Genomic DNA, 25,892 nt, shown 5'->3' on the forward strand with positions numbered 1-25,892 from the left:
CACTGGGGTCAATATAATCGACTTAATCCATTTGTCTGTCCTTGTTTATCCCCTCTATGTTTAGCCCCTGTATGTATGTATGTATGTATGTATGAATGTAGGTAGGTAGGTAGCTTGTTAAGTGAGGGCTAACATATTTAGAGCATTTATGCAAGAAACTAAGTAATTAAAATTTCTAGTAATTAAGTAATTGAAATTTTTAATATACACCTGTTGAGTCGTTGGGCATTCTCAATGATTAAATACCTCATTTAGATGAACTAAAATCACTCTGCTTAGTTTCATATGCATCTATCAATTATATGGCACCTGGAGATCATATTTAAGCATTTCAACTTACTATATTTCTCTGGTAGAATATACTCCAGAGATAATTTTCATCATGTTTCTAAGTTGGCTATTATCCTTTAGTGATTGTATATAATGACCAATTCATTCCTTTGTCCAGTTCTGTTTGATTTGTATTCCAATTTTTCATGATGTGATGTCAACATCAACTATAAATTTTACTTTTACTTTTTTCTATCGTTAGACTGCAACCATGTTGGGACACCAGCTCAAAGAATTTTAATCAAACTAATTAACCCCAGTACTTCTTCATTAGTCTGCTACTTATTCTATTGTTCTCAGTCTTCTTTACTGAACCACTAAGTTAAGAGGATGTAAATACATCAATGCTAGTTGTCAAGTGGTGTTGGGGGACACATAGACACAAAGGTATACATACAGATATATATTCTTTTATTCTTTTACTTGTTTCAGTCAGTTGACTGCGGCCATGCTGGAGCACCACCTTTAGTCAAACAAATTGACCCTAAGGTTTATTCTTTGTAAGCCTGGTACTTATTCTATCAGTCTCTTTAGCCAAACTGCTAGGTTACGGGAATGTAAACACACCAACATCACTGTCAAGCGATGAGGGGACAAACACAGATGCTCACATTGAGAAGCTAAATGAATAACTATCTTAAGTTTAACAGTGGCTGGCAAGGTGAATAGTCACTGAACCACTGAGATGTCCTGTCAGGCAGCTTGTGGTGAATATTCACTGCCTTGAAGAATTTATAGTTGAATCAATCAAACTCAGAAATAACCCAAAGAAATAAGGCACCTATTCTATTGGTCTCTTTTGCTGAACTGCTATGTTATGATGATGTAAACACACCAACATTGGTTGTGAAGTGGTGGCAGGGAACAAATACAAACACACAGAAAGATATATATATATATATATATATATATATATATATATATACACAACAGGCTTCTTCCAGCTTCTGTCTATCAAATTCACTCTCACGGCTTTGGTCAGCTTGAGTCTATAATAGAAGACATTTGCCTAAGGTGCCACACAGTGGTACTGAACCCAGAATCATGTTGTTGGAAAGCAAGCTTCTCACCACACAGCCATTCCTGCACCTATATATATATATATATATATATACATAGTGAAAGAGAGTGGGGGGAGTCAGTCAGCTTATCTATTCATACACACACATATATGTGTGTGCGTACATATTTTTTCTTTGTATCAAGCATTTTCCTTCCAATCTATCTGTCTACATTTTTCTCTTTTTCTCTTTTCTCTCTCTATATCAGGCTACCTCTCTATATAAATGGATTTGTGTGTGTGTGTGTGTGTGTGTGTGTGTGTGTGTGTGTGTGTGTGTGTGTGTATGTCTATGTCTGTGCATGCATATACATGAGTGTGTGTGTGTGTGTATGCATATAACTGAGTGTATGTCTGTATGTGTATGTGTGTGTACATGCGTGTGTGTTTGTGTATATGTGTGTGTATGTGTGCAGGCACATGCAGGTGTGTATTTGTGTATGTGTGTGTGTGCACTTACATCTGCATGAAAGTAGATGTTTAAAAAGCGTAATTGCCAGAGTAAAAATGAAATGGCAAAAAATTCCTGCTTCAAAAGGAACCTTTGTCTGCATTAAAAGCATATATGAGGCTTGCTATTGAGTGTGATATTGCATGATAACAAAAGATGGCTCTTGAATACAGGGGATATGCTAAGGCTTGGGAAAAAAAAACAAAAAAAAAAACGAGGTGAGCATGCTCCAAAGAATGTGTAATGTTAGCAAGCTTGAATCATGAAGCACAAGTGAAATAGGAGAAACACTATGTATAAAGAGAGCCAGCTGCAGTGTGTGAAACAGGGCACAGTACTAGCAGAGACATATGATATATATAGGCGCAGGAGTGGCTGTGTGGTAAGTAGCTTGCTTACCAACCACATGGTTCCGGGTTCAGTCCCACTGCGTGGCATCTTGGGCAAGTGTCTTCTACTATAGCCTCGGGCCGACCAAAGCCTTGTGAGTGGATTTGGTAGATGGAAAGTGAAAGAAGCCTGTCGTATATATATATATATATATATATATATATATATATATATATATGTATGTGTGTTTGTGTATCTGTGTTTGTCCCCCTAGCATTGCTTGACAACCGATGCTGGTGTGTTTACGTCCCCGTCACTTAGCGGTTCGGCAAAAGAGACCAATAGAATAAGTACTAGGCTTACAAAGAATAAGTCCTGGGGTCGATTTGCTCGACTAAAGGCGGTGCTCCAGCATGGCCGCAGTCAAATGACTGAAACAAGTAAAAGAGTAAAAGAGTGAAAGAAGACGTTTAGATGAAGAATTACTAAGCAATACAAGTCAAAGGAATTTGCAGAAGATGGAAATAAAAGAAGAAAAAGAAGTCATGTGTTGAAGGTTGATTTCGAAATTGCTGAATCTTGCTGAGGATGTGACAAGGGACACGCAACAAGTGGAGAGATATTGGCTGAAGAAGCCATGTCCAAGTAGCTTATGCAAGCATGGCAAAAATGTATGTGAAATGGTAGTGATGATGATGAAAATGGTCTTTACTGTGTCTCTGGTAATTTCTCAGTCTATCTGGCAATCAGACTATCTATGCACCTACTTCCTCTCCCTCTCTTTTTCGCTCTCTGTCTTTCTTTCAGTATAGCTCTCTGTATTATCTGTTTGCCATTCTCTCTGTCTTGACTGCTTGACTGACCCCACCTCTCTCTCTCTCTCTATCTCTCCTACTATTCTCTGTATGCCTTTCTCTCCAACTATGTTTCTGTCTCTCTCTCTCTGTCTCTCTGTCTTTGTCTCTCTCTCTCTGTCTGTCTGTCTCTCTGTCTCTCTGTCTCTCTCTCTCTGTCTCTCTCTCTCTCTGTCTCTCTGTGTCTGTCTCTCTGTGTCTGTCTCTCTGTGTCTGTCTCTCTGTGTCTGTCTCTCTGTGTCTGTCTCTCTGTGTCTGTCTCTCTCTGTGTCTGTCTCTCTCTGTGTCTGTCTCTCTCTGTCTCTCTCTCTGTGTCTGTTTGTCTCTCTCTGTCTGTTTCTCTCTCTCTCTCTCTCTCTCTCTGTCTCTCTCTCTCTGTGTCTCTCTTTCTGTGTGTGTGTGTCTCTCTCTCTCCTTCTCTCTCTCTTTCCCTCTGAGTCCATCTATCTGTCTCTGTACCAGTCACTCTGTCTGGCTGCATGCCTGTCTGAAGAGATTACCATACAATATCTAATTTATGTTCTACCTTTCATCTAGGGATGTAATAATGTTTTTTTGATAGAATTATTAATGAAATGAATGTGGTTTTATTAACACTTATAGCATTAAGATCTGTGGTAACATAGTTTTTGCTGTGTATGTAAATATACACACATAAGTATGTGACTTTGATGACGTACTATAACTGTATTATAATTGTGTACATGTAATAGATATTTGTGCAAGTGTAACAGTATTCATGATGCGTGCATGTAAATGAAAACTATGTGTAGAAGTATGTATCAGTACTTATTCAACTGTGTTTATGTATCTGTGAGTGTTAGTCTCTGTGTGTGTCTGTCTATGTGTATCTATGTATATCCATTAGAAATGTATTCATGTTTGGTTATTTTGAGGTTTAGAAATATGATGATTGAATTTATTAAATACCTCCGCCCATAGTCAGTGAGGATGAGATGATAGAATTGTTCTCATATTTAGAAAGAAACAATAGTTTTGTTTGCGTGGCCAACCATTCCATAACAATTTTTTTTCATTATTATTTTCCTTGTCTTTCAAACATGATATTGCCAAATATTTCATAATTCCATAGAGTTTTAAATTACAGTCCATTCTTCACCAAGTCTTCATCCTGGATATATGTATATTTGCCAATTACATTCTTTTTTCTTCCTTTCTTTTTTTCTGGGAGGCCAGATTAAGTACACTGACTTCCATAAGTTGAATTTGGAAGAAATCATGAAAATATTAATTATTTTTTATTTCTTGTAGCTGTTGTTTGACCTTTGGTCAGTCCTGATTAGTAAGACCTGTGATCAAAGGCATTCCAACTTAGCTTTTTGTGTATCTAGGTCAGTACTGGATTAACCATTAAACAAAATAAGTACATGCTAAGGGCATCAAGGTTAGTGAGGAACCAGAGAAATGGTAAAGGTTTTATGGCACAAAAGGAATCACTCTAAACTTGCTAAAATGATATTCGAAATGGTTTATATGATCAGGAATATAATTTGGAAATGTTCATTGTGTCATAGTGAGGATCTGATCAAAGATTCTGCAATTAAGAAATGTAAAAGAAAATTTTTCAAATATAAATTAAGTGGAAGAATTAAAAAAAATAAATATTATTTTCCATCTTACTGTTAGTTTTATTTCATTTTCAAAAATAAAAAATTATTTTATAGTTTATTACTGTTTATATTTTGAATTGTGGAGGCGCAATGACCCAGTGGTTAGGGCAGCGGAGTTGTCTACCTTACTTTTATTGACCAGAATTAATTATTTAGATAATGCATTTTATTTTGTTATTGATGCAATTTTTATAGTTTTTTGTTCACTATGTTAGCACTGACTTAACTATCTTAAGCAGAAATGTAGCCAGGTTCTGGAGTTAGTGGGACAAAGCACATAAAAAGGCACCATTATGCATACCAAATAATTTTTAACTCATTTCTCTTATATTATGCAAAATATTTCATTAGTTATAATATACATAATTATATTCTATGTTCATTAATTTCATGTTTCAATAATAAAGGCATTATGTATGAAACTGTGGCCATGGTGGGGCATCAGCTTGAAGGAGTTTTAGTCAACCTGGTATTTATTCTATCAATCACCATCGCTGAACTGCTAAGATGATGTATACAGACCAACACTAGTTGTCAAATGGTGGCGGGGAGACAAACACAGACACAAAGATCCTCTCACACACACAAACACAATGACCCTCTCTCTCTCTCGCACACACATACACACATGTACACACTCATACACATATATGTACAACAGACTTCTTTCAGTTTCCATCTGTGTGACATGAAAAAGATGAAACCCCATGGGATTGTCCAGTGTCGAGAGGTTATGATGTCAGAGTTTGTTTTGGTTCTTCAGATGTCAACAACCACCAACACATCACAGGAAATTTAGCGGATAGTTCAAAAACAAGGGAGGCTGGTCAGATAAAGTAATGACTTGAAATTCTTCCTTGGTCATGCGATTAACAAACAAACAGAGAAAATAGAGATTCAACTTTTATCAAACTAGTGAACTAAAGAGTTAAAAAAGTATTGTTGAAAAGGTGCCAATTTTGAAAAATATGTTTGGTAGGAGCAGTCACTCTTCTTATTTCCCTACTAGCTATACCATTGAGTAAGTTTGGATTTGGTTGATAACTTCACTTGTTTCCTAAATTTTTCACTACCTCCAATATACTTCTTGTCTTCTGAGATGATTATTAGATTTAAGTCAAGTCTATGCAACTGTTGCTCTATTTATAGATTCATCTTGTATTTAATGCCATATAAACAAACGAATTGTGCTTGATTTGATCCTTCATAAATAAACAATGAAATAAAGGCCTCTTTCACACATGGTTGAAATGATAGGTGCATGGCAATAGAGGTACATATTTAAGGGTTTGTAGGTTTTTTCCCTTTATTAAGGGTAACGGAACCTTGGGTATAATGAGATTGAGAAGGACATCAGCTATCAAGAACAATGTGAAAGTTGTAAAGAAAGTATCTAGATTAAAAATAGGGAACTGGTTAAGGTCAGCAGAAGACCACTTGGACAAAAATGGAGACTTGGTCAACTTCAATCAAGTCACTTGGATGAGGGTGTATGTTGCAAGGCCTGAAACCCTCTGTGAGTCTAGAATACAACACTGATGATGTGTCCAAATATTGTATTCATAAATCTATGAAAAACAGTTCCTGTTATAAAACAGGGGAAAAAAAAAAAACAAATTCTTTCTCTATTTTGCTCAACATCTTGGTATTTTCTTCTCCCCACAGGCTGCTGCAGTGAGTATTGCTGACCATTCTCTGTGGCAATGCCATCACAGTCATTACCATGGGGTGCAGCTGAGCACACTATTTATTCTGGAGTGTGTGGTCCCTGCTTTACTCCACATTTTTTTTTCCTTCTTCGTCTTTCTTTTTTCCTATTTCTTTGTATTTAAATCATCATCATCATCATCGTTTAACGTCCGCTTTCCATGCTAGCATGGGTTGGACGATTTGACTGAGGACTGGTGAAACCGGATGGCAACACCAGGCTCCAGTCTGATTTGGCAGAGTTTCTACAGCTGGATGCCCTTCCTAACGCCAACCACTCAGAGAGTGTAGTGGGTGCTTTTACGTGTCACCCGCACGAAAACGGCCACGCTCGAAATGGTGTCTTTTATGTGCCACCCGCACAAGCCAGTCCAGGGGCACTGGCAACGATCTCGCTCGAAAATCCTACAGGAGCCAGTCAGGCGGTACTGGCAACGGCCACGCTCAAAATGGTGCATCTCATGTGCCACCCGCACAAGAACCAGTCCAGGGGCACTGGCAACGATCTTACTTGGCTTGCCGGGTCTTCTCACGCACAGCCCATTTCCAAAGGTCTCAGTCCGTAGTCATCGCCTCGGTGAGGCCCAATGTACGAAGGTCTTGCCTCACCACCTCAGCCCAGGTCTTCCTGGGCCTACCTCTTCCACGGGTTCCCTCAACTGTTAGGGTGTGGCACTTTTTCACGCAGCTATCCTCCTCCATTCTCACCACATGTCCATACCAGCGCGTGATCCATTGTATAGATGACTGTAGAAATAAAGCTTTATCACCATAAATTTATCCAACATATAAATGAATTTCACTATCAACTTTTTATCCACACAGATCACCATTGATTTCTTTGAGCCCAAGTTTTTACTTAATGTAAACAATGTTATTCTAAAAAAATGTTAGCATGTTTTTGAAATGAGATATTAAATATTGAAATAGATGACATTTTGTTTATGATTTAATGACAGAGAGTTTTTGAATTTGCTGTTGCTTTCTCACACATTGTTGTAGATATTTGCAGAGAGCTTAATGCATTTTATAGAATATGCTATAAGGTAGAGGAATCCTTACTACAGTGAGCTACATTTGCAGTTAATGTAATTCTCTCCCTAATGTTGACTTTATGTGCAACTTTTAAATCATAAAAAGCATTTTGTAGCAGTACCATTTACCGTTTCATAAAGACATATATTTTGTGTGTTCTTTAATGACTAAAATGGCTCTTCCGTGATGTAACTGCTTCCATTTCAACACACGGCAGTGATATAGCAAGAGTTCTTAGTGCTGGAGATGGTGTATGTGTGTACGTGGTGGGTAACAGTGAAGAAAATTTTGGTGCTTCTCTTTTTAATTAACACCTATTATAAACAGCATAATATGCACCCATTCACACCTATGTCCAGAGGCGACTTACCCTCATTTCTCCTCCTTGCTCTTCTTCTGTGCTTCTGACACATTGCTTGAGAATAAGTCACTTATTAAACAAGTATACCTCAGAAACAGATTCATATTATCTTATCAATACTTCATGTTAGCGTTGTATATTAAATAAACTTATTAAATCCATTAATATATGTGAAACATATATTATGTATACTTATTGAAATCTTGCTTACCTATATTCTCACTGTAGATTTTATATACTATCAATATAACATGTGAATGTATATATGCTATAAAATATTTACATGCTTTGCTTGATTAAAAGAAAAGCAAAAATCATTGATGTATTTACATTTGTTGCCATATAAGCTAAGATAGTATGCAGGTGATCCAACACCTGCATATAGATGTCCTTGACATCAATACATGTGTAAGTGTATAGTCACAAAATTAAGACATATTTTACTTTTGTTTTATTAGTGTCTGTCTGCGATAAGACCCACTGCATGGCTCTTCTCTGCGTGGATTACATCCAAGGACTTAACAATCAGCTACCTGATAATTGTGAGGCAAAACTGCACTCTTCAGGAAGGATATATTATGTCAAGTAAGTGCTGTTTTATTGATTTATATATATATATATATTACTACTTCATTTATATATATGTATGTGTTGGGGGAGTAATTTTTGTTTATTTTGTCTGACTTATGAAATAATAAGTATATAATCTTTATAAATCTTCAGGAAACCAGTTTCTTAATTCTTGGTATTTCTTTTGAGTTTACAGTGCTGTCTTTATATTTTTTTGTCTGATTTGAAGACTTGAGGTGAAATACCACCCCTTTTATACCTCTTTTTTTTTTGATCAGCTGGTCAAACTGTCCCATGGGTTATTACACACTGGGGCTAAGTGATGGTGTTAAAACTGGGTAACTTATTAGGTCCATCATTAAAAAATTGTGTATCTGCATTGCATGACTGGAAATCTAGCAATATTCTTGTTCAAGACATCACATAGTATAGTCTTTAGACTTGAAACCATAATATTTTCCTATAAAAGGATGGGAACTTAATAAAATGCAAAAAAGAAGAAAAACAAAATTGCAGTGAAATTTAATATCATTCATGCATTTAGTATATTATACTAAAAGTATAAATGATATATAAGTGAAGGACTCTTCAGTTAGTTTTGACTTATGAGCATCCATCTGTTGGAACAGCTGGACAACCTATTCATAAACTAGCATATGAAGTGGCTGAGTATTCCACAAACATACATATTCTAAATATAATTGTAAAGTAGATTCAGCATGTCGGAAGTGCAATGAGGGTGAGGCCCTTCAGTGGGATCAAATCTAGAACCTCAGCTGTGCTTGTATCTGTATAATGCATAGAACAATTATAGAAAGACACAAGTTTATTGAGTAAAGAGTCACTAAATACTCCATGTTTACAGAAAAAGATTTTCATATCATGTCTGTTCTACTTTATTAATCATAAGCTGTAACGGAGATCAAAATTAAATTCCAATTATTATCTAATATTGAATCTTATCCATTCTTGCCTTATAATTCGGTTCTCAATTAAGAAACTGGAAACATTTCTCTTTTCCAAACCAATGAAGAGAATATTTGTTTTTGGTCAAATTTTGCAAAGCTTAATTTGAGAGAAATTAAGCCATATCTGCTTAGAATTAATAAATTAAGCATCTTATGGCATGGAGATAAAATCTAGAAAAGTTTAGTTTCTTTGAAACACTTTACTGTAATCCAATTAGATTATTCACTGTAGTATTCAACTTCATTGATTCGTTAACTTCAGATGAATTTAGTGTTTAACATATAATAATGCAATGAAATCTTGGGTTCAGAGATTAATGTAAGGTTAAAATTACTGGGATGCAGATTCCAACCTTAATCTTAATTCTCACTGCTAAAAACCAGAAGTTATAAAAAATCAATGTCATAAATCTAACAGTGCTAGTTGTGGCAAAGTTTATGTTACTTTGTCAAATATTATAGAATACATTATAGCCTTTACCTAAAGAAAGTCCATCAAACTAGCTTTATGTGTGGCTGTAGTAATTCCGACATCTCAGTATGAGCTAATTTGAAAGAATATGAACCAATTTTAACTTTCTCAGCTTTTCTCTTGTTATAAGCAATATCAATAATGCTTATTGAGCAAAGACTTAAAGTATCCTCAATGACTGATGTAGTAGTCTACTTCACGGTATCTCCTTCAGTTTCACTTTCACTTTCATTTTGACGCGTTACACTAGCAAATTGCTTGACTTCTAATATAAAAGCAGTGAACAAGTAACACTATTATTTCAGAATACCAATATAGTGGATTAAATAAATCACTTGTACTGATACTTAACACTTTTTTGCACAGTTAACATGTTATCAAAAATAATGTTTTAAGAGTTGATCAGCTAAAAGAATCTACTATTATTGAATATCTGTTGATGATGACTGTTATACATACATATGGTAACACTTTCTTTCAGGAATTTTTGAGTACTTAGTTTGATTCCTCTATGTTCTTCAATTAAATTCTGATGGTACCACCTTCATCGTATTCATTTCCTTTCCTTGTTTTAGATTAAGCAAACATCTGTCATTCCTTTCCTTCTGGCTTGTTCCTTATTCTTTATTCTTTCCTTTTACCTACCATCACTCTTTTCCCCCCACTAGGATCATCTACTCTCTTTTCTGTTCTTTCAATGTTTATAGGGGTCACTTGAAAACCTTGTCGTTGCAGTTTATGAAGCAATCAACATGAGTGCTGGTGTCATGAAAAGAGCACCCAGTACACTCTGTAAAATGGTTGGCATTAGGAAGAACTCCATCTGTAGAAACCATGTAAATGTAAGCAGTGATGCATAATGCAGTCCTCTGACTTGTCAGATGCTGTCAAACTGTCCAACACATGACAGCATGGAAACTGGACAATGAAAATGCTGATACCTTCAAACAGATGTGGTCATTTGTCAATATTCTGATAATCTGATTCCCAAATGTTGTACATCTGTCTGTTCATCCAGCCATTCTCCTGTTAGCTCACCTGTCTGTCATGAAACTTATTTATTTATCTTCCACCTTACATGTCTTTTGGTCTATCAGGCTATCTGTCTATCTGCAAGACTGCTTATCTAGACATCTAAAAAAAATCCTTTCTTGATCCTAAATTTTCATTAAATTGAAGCTTATCCCAGTTTTCAAGGCAGGTTAGTGACTAAAAGGACATAGATACTCAAGAAATGGGATAACAATCTGTTGTAGTGACAACAATCCACTGCAGGGACAACAATCTGCTTTCAGCAGCTACAGGTACTCATTTCAGCTGAGTAGTTTGAAGCAACATGGAATGAAATTCAATGCTTAATGACACAGTATGCAACCTGTCTAAGAATTGAATCCTCAACCTCATGATTGTAAGCTTAAACAGCCCAACTCCCTGGCCACACAAAAACACATCTATATATCAGCATTCTTATGATGTTTTACTAGTTTTAGTCACTGAACTAAGACCACGTTGGGGTACCAATTTCAAATAATTTAAGTCAATTACATGCCTCATCACATTTTGTTGGGTATGGGTACTTATTTAAATGACCTGAGAATGAAGTGTTTGACCTGAGAGGGATATGAATGCTGAATATAAAAAAGTGTAATCTAACACTATAATTATTTTGTTTGATGCTCTACTGATTATTCTCATACCTATTTGACTACATGTCTATTTAACTGTGTCATTACTTCAAGACTTAATATCATGCTGAACTGAAATATGCTTTGTTAATAATAAACTAGGTTGATCAACAAGCATGGTAGAATTTTCCTGGTTAATCATGCGATTATGCTATGGAAAATTGCAATAATCCTTCATCACCATGAATTATTTATGTTGGAAAGCTTGCATAAGCTATCATCCCATCCTTCCTAACTGTAGATGAGTTGTTGTAGTCATACCGTTCCGCTTCCTAGTTCACATCTTTGTGGAGAGATGGCATAATGGAAACGATAGGTCTGTGGGTTGGGCCTGGTTGTTCAGCTGACCAATTGCATGCTGTAGAACTGTTCATGCAGAGCTGATCTTGGAGGGCTATACAAGCTAGTGGCAGTCTCTATGTGGTTGCTTTATATATTAGAAATAACACCTAAAACTTTGAAAATTTGCCGACCTTGCACCTACAGTAGAAAAGAACATTATTATTATTATTATTATTATTATTATTTATTGTTATTATTATTATTATTATTATACTCTTTACTCTCTTTTACTTGTTTCAGTCATTTGACTGCGGCCATGCTGGAGCAACGCCTTTAGTTGAGCAAATTGCCCCCAGGACTTATTCTTTGTAAGCCTAGTACTTATTCTATCGGTCTCTTTTTGCCGAACTGCTAAGTTACGGGGCCGTAAACATACCAGCATCAGTTGTCAAGCGATGGTGATGGGACAAACACAGACACACAAACACACATACATATATATACTTATATACGACGGGCTTCTTTCAGTTTCTGTCTACCAAATCCAGTCACAAGGCTTTGGTTGGCCTGAGGCTATAGTAGAAAACTCTTACCCAAGGTGCCATGCAGTGGGACTGAACCCGGAACCATGTGGTTGGCAGAGTTGTTACTGCTCCAGATGAAATGCTTAGCAGCTTTTCTTCTGCTTTATGTTCTGAGTTTAAATGCTGCCGAGGTTGACTTTGCCTTTCATCCTTTTCAGATCAATAAAAGAAGCACCAGTTGAACAAGGCCTGCAATTTGGGGGAAGGGGCCAATTGATTACATTGATCCAAGTGCACAACTGGTACTTATTTCATCAATCCTGAGAGGATGAAATAAGTATCAATTGTGTACTGGGGGGTTGATGTAATCGACAGCCCCCTCCCCCAAATTGCTGGTATTGTGCTTATAATAGAAAGGATTATCATCATCATCGTCATCCTCATCATTATTATTATGATTATGATTATGCACAAGCACATACACAGACATATTCACACGCGGCAGTAACTTCCGCCTAACAAATACAATCACAAAATTTTGGTCGGCCCGGGGCTATAGCAGAAGACACTTGTCCAAGGTGCCACACGGTGGGACTGAACCCGAAACCATGTAGCTGGGAAGCAAGCTTCCTAACCACACAGCCATGCCCGCACCTACCATGTGACTGGTCCTCATGATGGTGGCACGTAAAAGCACCCACTATACTCTCGGAGGGGTTGGCGTTAGGAAGGGCATCCAGCTGTAGAAACTCTGCCAGATCAGATTGGAGCCTGGTGTAGCCATCTGGTTCGCCAGTCCTCAGTCAAATTGTCCAACCCATGCTAGCATGGAAAGTGGACGTTAAACGATGATGATGATTATCATTATGATTATCATTAGCTGGCAGAATCATTATAGTGTCAGACTAAATGTTTTGCAGTATTTGGTCAGGCTGCTTACGTTCAGAATAATAATCATATCCCAGTTGACTTTGCCTTTCATCATTCCAGGGGGGGTGGTCAATAAAATAAAATAAAATAAATACTTGTTGATAACTGGGGTCAGTTTAATCATTAAACTTTTCCCCAATTTCAGGCCATGTGTATATACTGAAATCAATCATTATTATTATTATTATTATTATTATTATTATTTTTATTATTATTATTAGCATTATTAGCACATCTGATAAAACGTTTAGCTGCATTTCTTGTGACTCTTTATGTTCTGAGTTTCAAATTCCACTAAAGTCAACTCTGCCTTTCATCCTTTTGAGGTAATTGTAATCAACTTACCCCCTCCCCTAAAATTGCTGGCTTCATGCCAAAATTTGAAACAATTATTATTCACATTATTATCCTTGTGATCATTTGTTTGATATGGCTTTGATCATTAGTTCATTCGATCATAGGGTTGACCCATGTTGGAAACAAATTGTGTATAGCCTTGTGCCTCTTTAAGAAACCAATATATATTATATGCTTTTATGATGTTGTTTTGGCTTTTATAACCTAATTACTTTAAAGTTGATGACTTATTGGTCTCTTAGTATATTAGAGTTATTATTCATAGGCATTTATACTTTTATATAAAAAAAAAATGCCAATAGATTATTAGATTCTCATATTAATTGAAATTCTGAAATAGTGTACACAGTGGGATAGAAAACTCATTTAAATTAAGTAAGATGATTAAAAATAATGTTTTTCTTTGACTTCCTTTCTTTTGTTATTCATCTTTCTTTAAGTTGAAAGAAAATAGAATTTAAGACTCTAAAGATGAAGTAAAAATTCAAAGTAGCCAAGCTTGTAAATTTTCATACTAAACTGTTCTGAGGTATGAAATAGTGCAATTTTTACACAAGACAAAATTTAACATACACAACGTACTTACAAAGACTCACATAAAACTCAGTTGTATATTGGTGTGCGTTTGTTTGTTTGTTTGTGTGTGTGCATGTTTTGTATGCAGAGAATTTACAATGCATGCAAATATATTCCCTTCTTCGAAGAATAAAACTGGCAAATTGATTTCGAACAATTTTCTAAATTAGCTTACGATTAAAAGTCTTTTTTCTCTTCTTTTTGATAATAATGATTTCTAATTCTGGCACAATGCCACATAATTTGGAACAAGAATTGAAGTCGATTTAATCAATCAATCAAACCCAGACAGATAAAAGGTAAAATTGCCATCAGTTGGATTTGAACTCAAAATGTAAAGAACATAATTAAATGCTGCTATGTATTTGTCTGGATAATTGTTACTGAGTTCTTTGTTGTGAAATCCCATGACAATACTGATCAAACAGAACTATTTTATACTATGCTAAAAATGAAATAAAATTGGTGTGTTTGTGTGTGTGTGTGTGTGTGTGTGTGTGTGTGTGTGTGTGTGTGCGTGTGTGTGTTTGCATGCGCATGTGTATACAACTACTGTCACTCACAATTATAGATGACTTGGTAGGGTGTGTCATGCTTTTACTAATTGTTTTAGGTGCCTATACAGTCATGAGCAGATTCAAGAACCAAGCTGGCCCTCCAAATTTTGACATGTGGCCACTAGAATGCAAGAAAGTGATGCTACTTTACTTATTTATCCCAAAGGTATGAAAGATGGAGGTGAACTGAGGAAAAATATTGGTTTCAAATTTTGGCAGAAAACTAGCAATTTCAGAGGGAGGGGGTAATTCGATTATATTGACCCCCCCCCCCCCCCCCGTGCTCAACTGGTACTTACTTTATTGACCCCCAAAAGAATGAAAGGCAAAAGTAATCCTAGCAGCATTTGAACTCAGAATGTAATTTTGGAAGAGATGGTGCCAAACATTTTGTTTGGCATGGTAAGGATACTGCCAACTCACCACTTTAAATTTAAACTGAAAGAAAGCATTGCAACATATTCTGTTCAATACAGTAATGATTCAACCAGTCAGTTGTGTATACATACATACATACATACATACATACATAATATACATGCATGCATACATATCTGTTTATGTGTGTATTTGTGTGTGTGTGTGTGTATATACATATATATATATATATGTAAGTATGCATGTATGTATGTGAGTTTGTATGCATGTGTGTATATATTTAACTATTGTATGTTTGTGTGAAAGTATGCATATATTTTAAACACTTACACATGCATACATATACACACACACACACACAAAGGTGAGGAGAGGTGAGGGTATGTCTGCAAATATGAGCTGTATTACAGAAAAAAATTGTGAGTTAAGTGCATGTCATGTCACATGTAACCTTTTCTAACGAAATTTTTTAAATTAAAACCTTTAATGCAAATTAATTTTACATGAAAAAATTTGTTCTCTTTTATGTCTGATCTGTGACAAAAAATATTTATTTCAATTACTTATCAAAAATGCCATTTTCTTTCAAACCTGTATGTGATACAAATAACATTTTGTATTCTGTATAAGCATAAAATAGATCTTGTATTTTATATCAGTTATTTAATGTAATGTTGGTTGGTTCCATAGTTCCAAGCCAAGCACGACTCAGTAGTTACATGATCAAGTTTTCTCAAATATAGTAGTATTACGAATAGATGATTCTATGTATCTTTCTTTTTCAAAGATGATAGGGACAACTCAAGAAAGGTTTGGTTGCCTTTGCTCACTGGCCGAGTTACCTTATAGAGCTTTGCAGTTAATTAGCAGAACTATTAAAGTATCAGATAAAATGCTTAGTGGTGTTTGTTCTTGCAATACAGTCCTCAGACAAGTCTGATCCTACCAAACCATCCAACCTATGCTAACATGAAATACAGATGTTAAATATTAATGATAATGTTGAGGTTGATGTTGATGGTGACAAGTGACCCACTCGCTCTTCTTGTTTGTGTTCGCCTCATATTTTATTCAACCGTTTCAAATCACCTTCTTGAAAATATCCCAAATTTTCCCTTTCCTTTTGCGCTGATGTACAAGGTGCATTCAAAAAATATCTGGCTTTATTTTTTCCTGCCAAACTAATGCAATGTGGGTAAAATCCTTTGGCTGGAAGGTGATGCCACTCTACCTGCGCAAGCAGTAAAATTTTTGTGCTTGTAGGTCGTGTTAGTTCCTGGCTGTTAGAGTACAAATATGTAGTGCTTGCTCATCGGATTTTCGTTTTCATGCAAGATGACTGAACACATTGAGTGGAGATCATAAATCCATGTCTCATCACCAGTAATGATGGTCTTCAGGAAGTCTGGGTCATATTTGCACAGTCTAACATGTCCTAAGCAATTTCCATGTAGATTTGTGGATTTGCTTCTGCTGCTCCACTGGTGTCTTATGGAAGAATTTCACTGACACTCTCCACATGCACAAACTCTTCATCAAAATGAAATGCTCTCTGCTTATTCCCATTTCATGAGCAATTTCCTGGATTGTCACACAAGGGTCTTCCTTGACTATTCACCAAACCTTCTCAAACATATTTGAAGCAGTTGTACCACTCCTTGATTTGGGGAGGCGCAATGGCCCAGTGGTTAGGGCAGCGGAATCGTGGTCATAAGATTGCGGTTTCGATTCCCAGACTGAGCGTTGTGAGTGTTTATTGAGCGAAAACACCTAAAACTCCACGAGGCTCCGGCAGGGGATAGTGGCGAACCCTGCTGTACTCTTTCACCACAACTTTCTCTCACTCTTACTTCCTGTTTCTGTTGTGCCTTTTAATTCAAAGGGTCAGCCTTGTCACATTGTGTCACGCTGAATCTCCCTCGAGAACTATGTTAAGGGTACACGTGTCTGTGGAGTGCTCAGCCACTTGCACGTTAGTTTCATGAGCAGGCTGTTCCGTTGATCGGATCAACTGGAACCCTCGACGTCATAAGCGACAGAGTGCCAACAACAACAACTCCTTGATCTGATTTTTACCCATGGCATCATCACCAAAGGCCTGCTAAATCTTCTGGACGATTTGAGCTTGTGTATCACCATGCTTTTGATAAATCTTGATGCGATATCTTTGTTCAATATTTTTGGTGAAAAGGAAAACCCACTGGGCATGCACTACATGTTTCTTCTTTAGGCATAACAGCTGAGAACTGACATGGCCTACTGGCATAAAAATTTTCATGCATGCTTAGGAAGGGAGGCACCTCCTCCCATCCAAAGGATTTTGCCATGAATCATTAGTTTTGGTGAGAAAAAAAGGAAGTGGGATATTTTTTGAATGCACATTGTACAATATTTCTGTTTAAAGTTTATATGTTTGTTGTTAAGCACCTCCAAATTTGGCTGTTATATCTAACAGGTCAGTCACCCACCTACCCACCTTCATCAGGATCTTTCATAAGCTCATGTTAGTCTCATATTTCACTCAAGTTTCAAATCACCTTCTTGAAGATATCTCAAATTAAGGATGTTTTTGTACAGATATACATCATTTCTGTTTAAAATTTATATTTTTAGTTGTGTAGCACCTCTACATTGCATATTAAATTAAAGTCTTATGTAATATTCCAAGAAGTATTACAGGTTTTTCAGAATTTGATTTTAGACTGAATTAATCTCTTTGCAAGTTTCTCTATTTGCATTGGAATATACCAATTAAATTAACTCTAAGTGAAATAATTTGGATAATTAATTAAATTTACTCTTCATGATTAGGATCATATGTCTTTATTGGGAATTAGATTATAGGAATAAATTTCTGTAAAAACTTATTTTGTTTTTTGTTTTGCTTTTGTTCTAATTCATTCAATAAAACTATGTGTGTGTGTGTGTGTGTGTGTATATATATATATATATATATATATATATATATATATATATATATATATATATATATATATATATAAATATATATGTGAACAATCATTGTTAGTTTTAACTATGTGGTGTTGGAGGTGGAAAAAGGAGTATACTGCAGTCACATTTTTATACAAACATTAATATGCAGAGGTATGCACTTATTGAATAAGCATGTTACCAAGTGATTAGTGTTTAGGCTCATGATTATAAGGGTCACAGGTTTGATTCCTGGACCAGGTGGCCCATTCATTCCTAGAGTGAGACACACCATTTTATATTTATTTCTTTATTGCCCCCAAGGGGCTAAACACAGAGGGACCAAACAAGGACAGACAAAGAGATTAAGTCGATTACATTGACTCCAGTGTGTAACTGGCACTTATTTAATTGACCCTGAAAGGATGAAAGGCAAAGTCAACCTTGGCAGAATTTGAACTCAGACGAAATACCGCTAAGCATTTCACCTGGTGTGCAAACAATTCTGCCAGCTCGCTGTTTTACTCCATTTCATATTGCTCCAGTCTACTCAGCTGAAGGTGAATACCAACCAAGTGCTGTTACAGCTGTCCCTCTTTCCAGCTATCACTTTCTCACTGGGTCAAAAGTGGGGTCAGGGCTGGGTAGAAAGAGCGTCTATGTCTGCTTGTAACTAATATAAGCCCCTAAAACAATTAGCAAAAGTGTGGGACTAGCTGTCAGATCACACTGCTGTGTAAGTGACAACCCAGTAGTAATTAGACAGGTAAGATGAATAAATATATTGGATTCTTTCATGGCTGTGTGGTTAAGAAATTCACTCCACAAGTATGTGGTTCCAAGTTCAATCCCACTGTATGGGACCCAGGATAAATGTTTTCTGTAATAACCTTAGGTTAACCAAAGTTTTATGTTTTTTTCTTGTAGTTTAAGCTTAGAGCTGCGGCCATGATGGGACACCACCGTTTTGCTACACTCTTATTATTGAGAGCCTCCTCTAATATGTGGCATTTGATATGTAGTGAATAAGGGAGTTTGATGTCGCTACCCTCATTTGCACCTCTTGCTGTGAGGTAGGTTCATCTGGGACTCTCAACAGGGAGAGGTCCAGTTTTGTGTGGAATGTTAGTAGACAGAAAAACTGCATAGAATCTTTGTCTATTGATAGTAGAATTAATTTGTCACTTGTTTTAACAGCACTACCACTTGACTTCTGGGTAACTTTAGTATAGTCCATTCTGTTGCAAGAATTCAATGTTGATCTAAGACCCGAGTGAAAGAGTATTTTTCCCTTCCTTTCACTAGGCTTAAAGACCCTAAAAAAGGTCATGTGTACTGCCCTTCCTCATCTGACATAAGTTTCAAAAACCTTTAAAAGTAGATTTTCACAGAGGAGTGAGCAATGAATTTGCTCATATATGTATCTATACTATAAAAGGCAGATTTTCTCTGTGTGTGTGTATGTTTAAAATTCATACATTTACACCTTTCCAAATTTCTTCGATTAAACAATCGCAATTAATATTCTAAATACAATAAGTTAAGTCACTGCGTTATTTTTTTACTCCAAAAAATTCCTAATAGCGAATAAAATCCTTAAAACTACATCCTACATGAGAAAAAAAAAAAAAAATTATGACCGCCAATATAAGATTTATGGAGATAATGAGTTTATATTACATAATAAATTTGACATAGATAAATTCAGTAAGACACTAATTAACACTTTTAAAGAATTTGATTTGAAATTAATGATAAATATAAATCTGAAGATAGCACATTTTGTAAATGAACTCCAGACTTAAACACCATCAAACATTACTCCTATTGTAAACCCAGTGAAAAATACAATCTCTCTCTCTCTCTCTCTCTCTCTCTCTCTCTCTCTCTGTAAATGTGTGTTCATGTGTTTCTCTGAATGTGCATCTATCTATCTATCTATTGATCTATCTATCTATCTATCTATCTATCGATCTATATGCATACAGGCATATATATATATATATATATATATAGTCATACACACATATATATGTATATGTATATTAGCAACAGAAGCAACCTTTGTAATAAATATGAATTAACACATCCAACCTAAATTAAATGTGTTGTTTATAATGTTGCAGGCTGCGGTGAACATCCTGAAAAATCATTTCATACAGATAACAAATACTATAAAGCATCAAAATATATAGAATTTTTATATATATATATATATATATATATATATATGTATGTATGTATATTATAATTGTCACTAAATGTGACTATAGTGTTAGAAACATCTACATTGCTAGAAATAAGAGCTTATTTCTTGCAATGTAGGTGTTTCTAAAAAAAAAACCTACTCATCAAAACAAAACTCTGGAAGAAAACCCAAACTTTCATATAGGGACCATCGGACTCTTATGCGAATTGTTAGAAAGGATCACAAAAGTACAGTTCCCAAAATTGCTGCAGAGCTTAATGACCACGTTGAGAACCCAGTTTCCACAAAAACTGTTCACTAGTAGCTGCACAGAGCTGGATTTCATGGGAGGGGTGCAATCAGAAAACCACTAATTTCAAAAATAAACATTGCAAAGCATTTAGAGAGGAGTAAAAACTTACAGAATTGGTCCCTAGAGCAGTGGAAGAATGTTATTTTCTTGGACGAGTCATCCTTTACCTTCTTTCCGACCACAGGCCGAGTATACGTATGGAGACAGCCAAAAGAAGCATTTGATCCAGACTGCCTTCTTCCAACTGTTAAACATGGAGGATACCCTTCTTGAGTACAGCAAGGTGTCAGACATCTCAGTCCTTAGTCATCTCCTTTGTAAGGCCCAGTGTCTTGAGATCGGCCTTATGCCAGGAAAATATATGATGTGCATAAAACTTTCTGACTTCCATTTAGGATAGTCTTTTGTGGAAGAGATCCAAATAAAAATAAAACCAGTAATAATGTTAAAAATAAAAAAAAATAACTTGTCTTTTTTTTTAAGACAGTCTGCTTACCAAAAGTTCTGCTAACCAAAAGTGGCCCAAATTAATAAATTATGGAGTGGGAGTGCTCAGCAGTGATGTGTATAAATGTAATGTTATTACCAGTTCAAACATGCTTAAGGCACATTTGAACTCTTAATCAAGCCATTCACTGTGTTTTGTCATAACTCCGCTTGCGAAGACCTGTTGAGGCAAGTGAAATCGAAATCGAAATACATTCGATGACTGACCCCCATGCCAACGTCTCCTTCATTGGACACTAAGACTCGGCTTGCAAAAACTTGTTGGGGCAAGCGAAAGTGAAATCGTGATGGCACCTGTACCAGTGGAGCGCTAAGAGCACCGTTCGAGTTTGATCGTTACCAGTGCCGCTGGACTGTGCAGGTGGCACGTAAAATACACCATTTTGAGCACGGCCGTTGCCAGTACCGCCTGACTGGCCTTCGTGCTGGTGGCATGTAAAAGCACCCACTACACTCTCGGAGTGGTTGGCATTAGGAAGGGCATCCAGCTGTAGAAACTCTGCCAAATCAGATTGGAGCCTGGTGTAGCCATCTGGTTCACCAATCCTCAGTCAAATCGTCCAACCGATGCTAGCATGGAAAGCGGACGTTAAACGATGATGATGATAATTTCTCACTGCAGACAAAAGGTGTAAGTACACCTAAATCAGCATGCAGCGCCATCTATCCAGACTGTGAGATTCTCTTATTCTTTTACTTGTTTCAGTCATTTGATTGTGGCCATGCTGGAGCACCACCTTAAAGGGTTTTTTAGTCAAAGAAATCTACTCCAAGTCTTATTCTTTGTAAGCCTAGTATTTGTTCTATCGGTCTCTTTTGCCAAACTGCTAAGTTATAGGACCTAAACACATCAACATCACTTGTCAAGTGATGGTGGAGGGGACAAACACAGACACAAAGACACATGTGTAAATATATACATATATATGTATATACAACGGGCTTCTTTCAGTTTCCATCTACCAAATCCACATACACGGTTGTGGTTGGTCTGAGGCTATAGTAGAAGACACTTGCCCAAGGTACCATGCAATAAGACTGAACCTGGAACCATGTGGTTGGGAAGCAAGCTTCTTACCACAGAGCCATACTAGCATTTTGGAGTGGTTATCTCCTCTTTAGTCACAGAAACCAACCAGGGTGCACTGCGAGCTATCAAGAGAGACTGTCTCTCTTATGCTATTTCAGTCATCATATGATGACTGGTAATAACATTGAAATTAATAAATGCTTCAAAATAGATGAGTCATGCATCGATCACTTGTTTTATTTTTCATTTTGTTTTCAAAACAGTTTCCAGATTTCTATTTTGCACATCAGGGATTCTGTCTTGCACATCATTACATCTTGTAATATGTATGTAATATATATTTGTCCTTTGATCTTGTTCAACTCTTGTTGTACGACAGACATGCATCTCCATTCTTAAGTTTCTCTTCTGATAACTTTTAAATAAATGATCATGTTTTTCTTCACTCTTTTTCTTTTTAATAATAAATATTTTTTTGTTTTTAACAGTGCTAGCTTTCAACAATGCTAGTGAACTAAATGTTTTTAACAATGATGTTGAGAAATGTGAACAATAGTCTACAGTAATATGCTATTTCGAATTATTTCCATATGTTTTTTTTTTTTCCTTTTTACAATTACCTGTTTTCACAGAAGAGCTAATACTTGAGTGAGAATTTTAAAACACTATTAACTTTATTTTATTATGCATTAAAAACAAAAACAAAAACAAAACAATTTTTGGCTTTCTGTTTGATCATCTGATATTTAAGAACTAACAATTTATTTTTAATCTAAAAGAAAAAAATTAATCATGCAACATGTTCCATTTAATGTCAAAACCATTTAATAATAAAAAAAAAGAAAGAATTTTATATAAATTGTAAATATAAAACAATTACAACATATTAGATTGAATATATATATATATATATATTGTATGTATATTAAACAATATATTAACTGGATTGGCATGTCAGGAACACCTTAGTGTTATTACCTATAATAGCAGTTTAATGAAAGACAAAATTGTAAGACATTTATATTCTTGTAGAAGCGTATATACACAGACTAGAATATGTTAGCAACTAGAATAGCAAAAACCAAGTACATTTAAACGTTTTGCTGTTCCTGTTTCAGTTTTATATTTTACTTTTGAATGGTTTCAATGTGTTCATAAGAAAATAAATCACCTTAAATGATATGATTATATGGGCCCATATATATGATCTGATGGCCACATTTATGAAATATAACGATCATTTAATATATTATGACTCATAGAAAAACTTAAAATTATTATAATGGTTTAAACTCTTCCTTATGCATCAGTTAGCATGGACAATAGTAGTAACTTATGCCATTCTGAATATGGCCAAGCAGTTAAAACTAGAAAATAGACAACGTTCAGTTTCCATGTATCATGTATACTGAAAACTTTTAGACTTAAAATTCTAGTAAAAGTGTGTATTGTTGGCACTCCGTCGCTTACAATGACAAGGGTTCCAATTGATCCGATCAACAGAACAGCCTGCTTGTGAAATTAATGTGCAAGTGGCTGAGCACCCCACAGACACGTGTACCCTTAACGTAGTTCTTGGGGATATTCAGCGTGACAAGGCTGACCCTTTGAATTACAGGCACAATAGAAACAGGAAGTAAGAATGAGAGAAAGTTGTGGTGGAAGAGTACAGCAAGGTTTGCTACCATCCCTTGCCGGAGCCTCGTGGAGCTTTAGGTATTTTCGCTCAATAAACACTCACAACACCCGGTCTGGAAATCGAAACCGCGATCCTATGACCGCGAGTCCGCTGCCCTAACCACTGGGCCATTGTACCTCCACAAAAAAAACAAAAGAAAAGTGTGTATAATGCTCAAATAAACATAGCAGATAACATTATTGTTGAAAACAATAATAATCAAATTTACATTTTTGGTATTTAAATCATTAATGTTTCTTTACAATTAATAAAAGCCCTACTTTCAAATACCATCAAATATGCATATATTTACCATCATATACTCATCATACTGTACCTTGTGGTTATGTTTTGACACATCTCTATTGTCATTGCTCTTTCTCACTTTGTCTCTCAATCTTTCCTTCTGACTCTGTCTCTCTTTTCTCTCCATTCTTTTCTGACTGGAGTAGCCAAGTCTTCTCTATTGTAAGATATGTATCCCTATCCCTCCATTATACTTTAATCTCTCAACTGGCACAAATCCATTTCTCTCAATAATAATCCCTCTTCCAGTTAGGGGTGACTTTGTTTTGCAGGTTAGTTGGTGACCCCAATGACGTGTTGGTACCACGTAAAAAAGCATCCAGTTTGCTCTGTGAAAGGATTGACATTAGGAAGGACATCCAACTGTAGAAACCATGCCAATGCAGACAATGGAGCCTGCTGAAATTCTCTGGCTTGCCAGCTCCTGTCAAATCATCCAACCCATACCAGCATGGAAAAACAGATGTTGAATGATGATGATGATGATAATGACAACAATGACAATGATGATGATTGTATTTGTTTTTATGTAAAAAAGCAATGAAACATTAAACTGAAGGATTTATTCAATTCAATATATGGAAAGGGTTGACAGCTACTTTAGAATTTCAGTTTAGTAGGTTTCATCAGAATGTAAATTGCTTTTGCTTTTCAAGCCATCTTTTTTTTGTGTTCATGGGTGTATAAACGTCTGTATATATCATCATCATCCTCCTCATCATCATCATTTAATGTCTGTCTCCCATCTGGGTTGGATGGCTTAACAAGAGCTGGCTAACTGAAGAGTTGCCCAGACTCCAGTTGTCTATTTTGGCATGGTTTCTATGGTTTCTATGGTTGGTTGCCCTTCCTAACACCAACCACTTTACAGAGTGTACTGGGTGCTTTTACGTGGCACCAACACAAGTGCTCTTATGTGGCACTGGCACAGGTGCTCTTTATATGACACTGGTTATTTTGGTGTGGAGCAATGAGGCTACCATGTAGGCAATAGTATATTCTGTATATAAAGTATATATAAAGAAACACCTTCATGGCTATTTTAATTGGATGGGTAGAAAAGGGTTTTATAAGGAAAAAGTAGTAGAATTATTAGAACCAATAATTTCCTACATTAAATACAACTAAATTAACAGAAGCGAGCCATACAGGTTCAACAAAGCTTTTACTGTCAAAACAAAAATTTCTTTACCATCGATGACTGGCACCCATGCCAACACCGTCTCCTTCATTGGACACGAAACTCAGCTTTCGAAGACCTGTTGGGGCAAGCGAAAGCGAAATCGTGATGGCACCTGTGCCCAGCGTTGCCTTCCTGACACGTGTAAAGACATTCGAGCGAGATCGTTGCCAGTGACGCTGAACTGGATCCTGTGCAGGTGGCACGTAAAATACACCATTTTGAGTGTGGCCGTTGCCAGTACCACCTGACTAGCCTTCATGCCGGTGGCACGTAAGAGCACCCACTACACTCTGAGAGTGGTTGGCGTTAGGAAGGGCATCCAGCTGTAGAAACTCTGCCAAATCAGATTGGAGCCTGGTGTAGCCACCTGGTCCACCAGTCCTCAGTCAAATCGTCCAACCCATGCTAGCATGGAAAGCGGACGTTAAACGATGATGATTTTCCCCTTTCTACTGCCACCATAAAACTGTTTGCTTTCTTCTTATCCTTCCCCTCGTTTTTATCCTCACCTTCTTGCTCTAATAATTCTGCTACTTTCTTCTCCCAAACACTTTTATACTCATCCACTTAACCCTTTAACATTTAAACTGGCTACATCTGGTCGAAATATTTTATTTGTTTGATGTTCAAACTGGCTAAATCCACTCTCTCACATCTATCCTATGATGTCATACTAAAAGTAAACAGTCACACCATTG

General features: G+C 36.2%; 1 protein-coding gene and 1 long non-coding RNA gene across 4 annotated transcripts in view; one reads left to right on the top strand and one right to left on the bottom strand.

The window, feature by feature from the left end:
- The window catches only part of LOC106876728 (uncharacterized), a 364,673-nt gene that overhangs the window by 213,214 nt on the left and 125,567 nt on the right, over nt 1–25,892 (bottom strand). The window lies entirely within an intron of this gene.
- LOC106876727 (uncharacterized) overlaps nt 1–25,892 on the top strand; it is a 1,066,253-nt gene that overhangs the window by 158,808 nt on the left and 881,553 nt on the right. For both annotated transcript variants that reach the window (XM_052966107.2, XM_052966109.2), the window contains exon 2: nt 8,218–8,344. In XM_052966107.2, coding sequence (XP_052822067.1) covers nt 8,244–8,344 — 101 coding nt within the window. In that variant the 5' untranslated portion in view covers nt 8,218–8,243. The remainder of the gene's footprint in view (nt 1–8,217; nt 8,345–25,892) is intronic.

This window comes from Octopus bimaculoides, chromosome 3 (assembly GCF_046866305.1).
Source record: "Octopus bimaculoides isolate indiv1 chromosome 3, ASM4686630v1, whole genome shotgun sequence".
Lineage (NCBI taxonomy): Eukaryota > Metazoa > Mollusca > Cephalopoda > Octopoda > Octopodidae > Octopus > Octopus bimaculoides.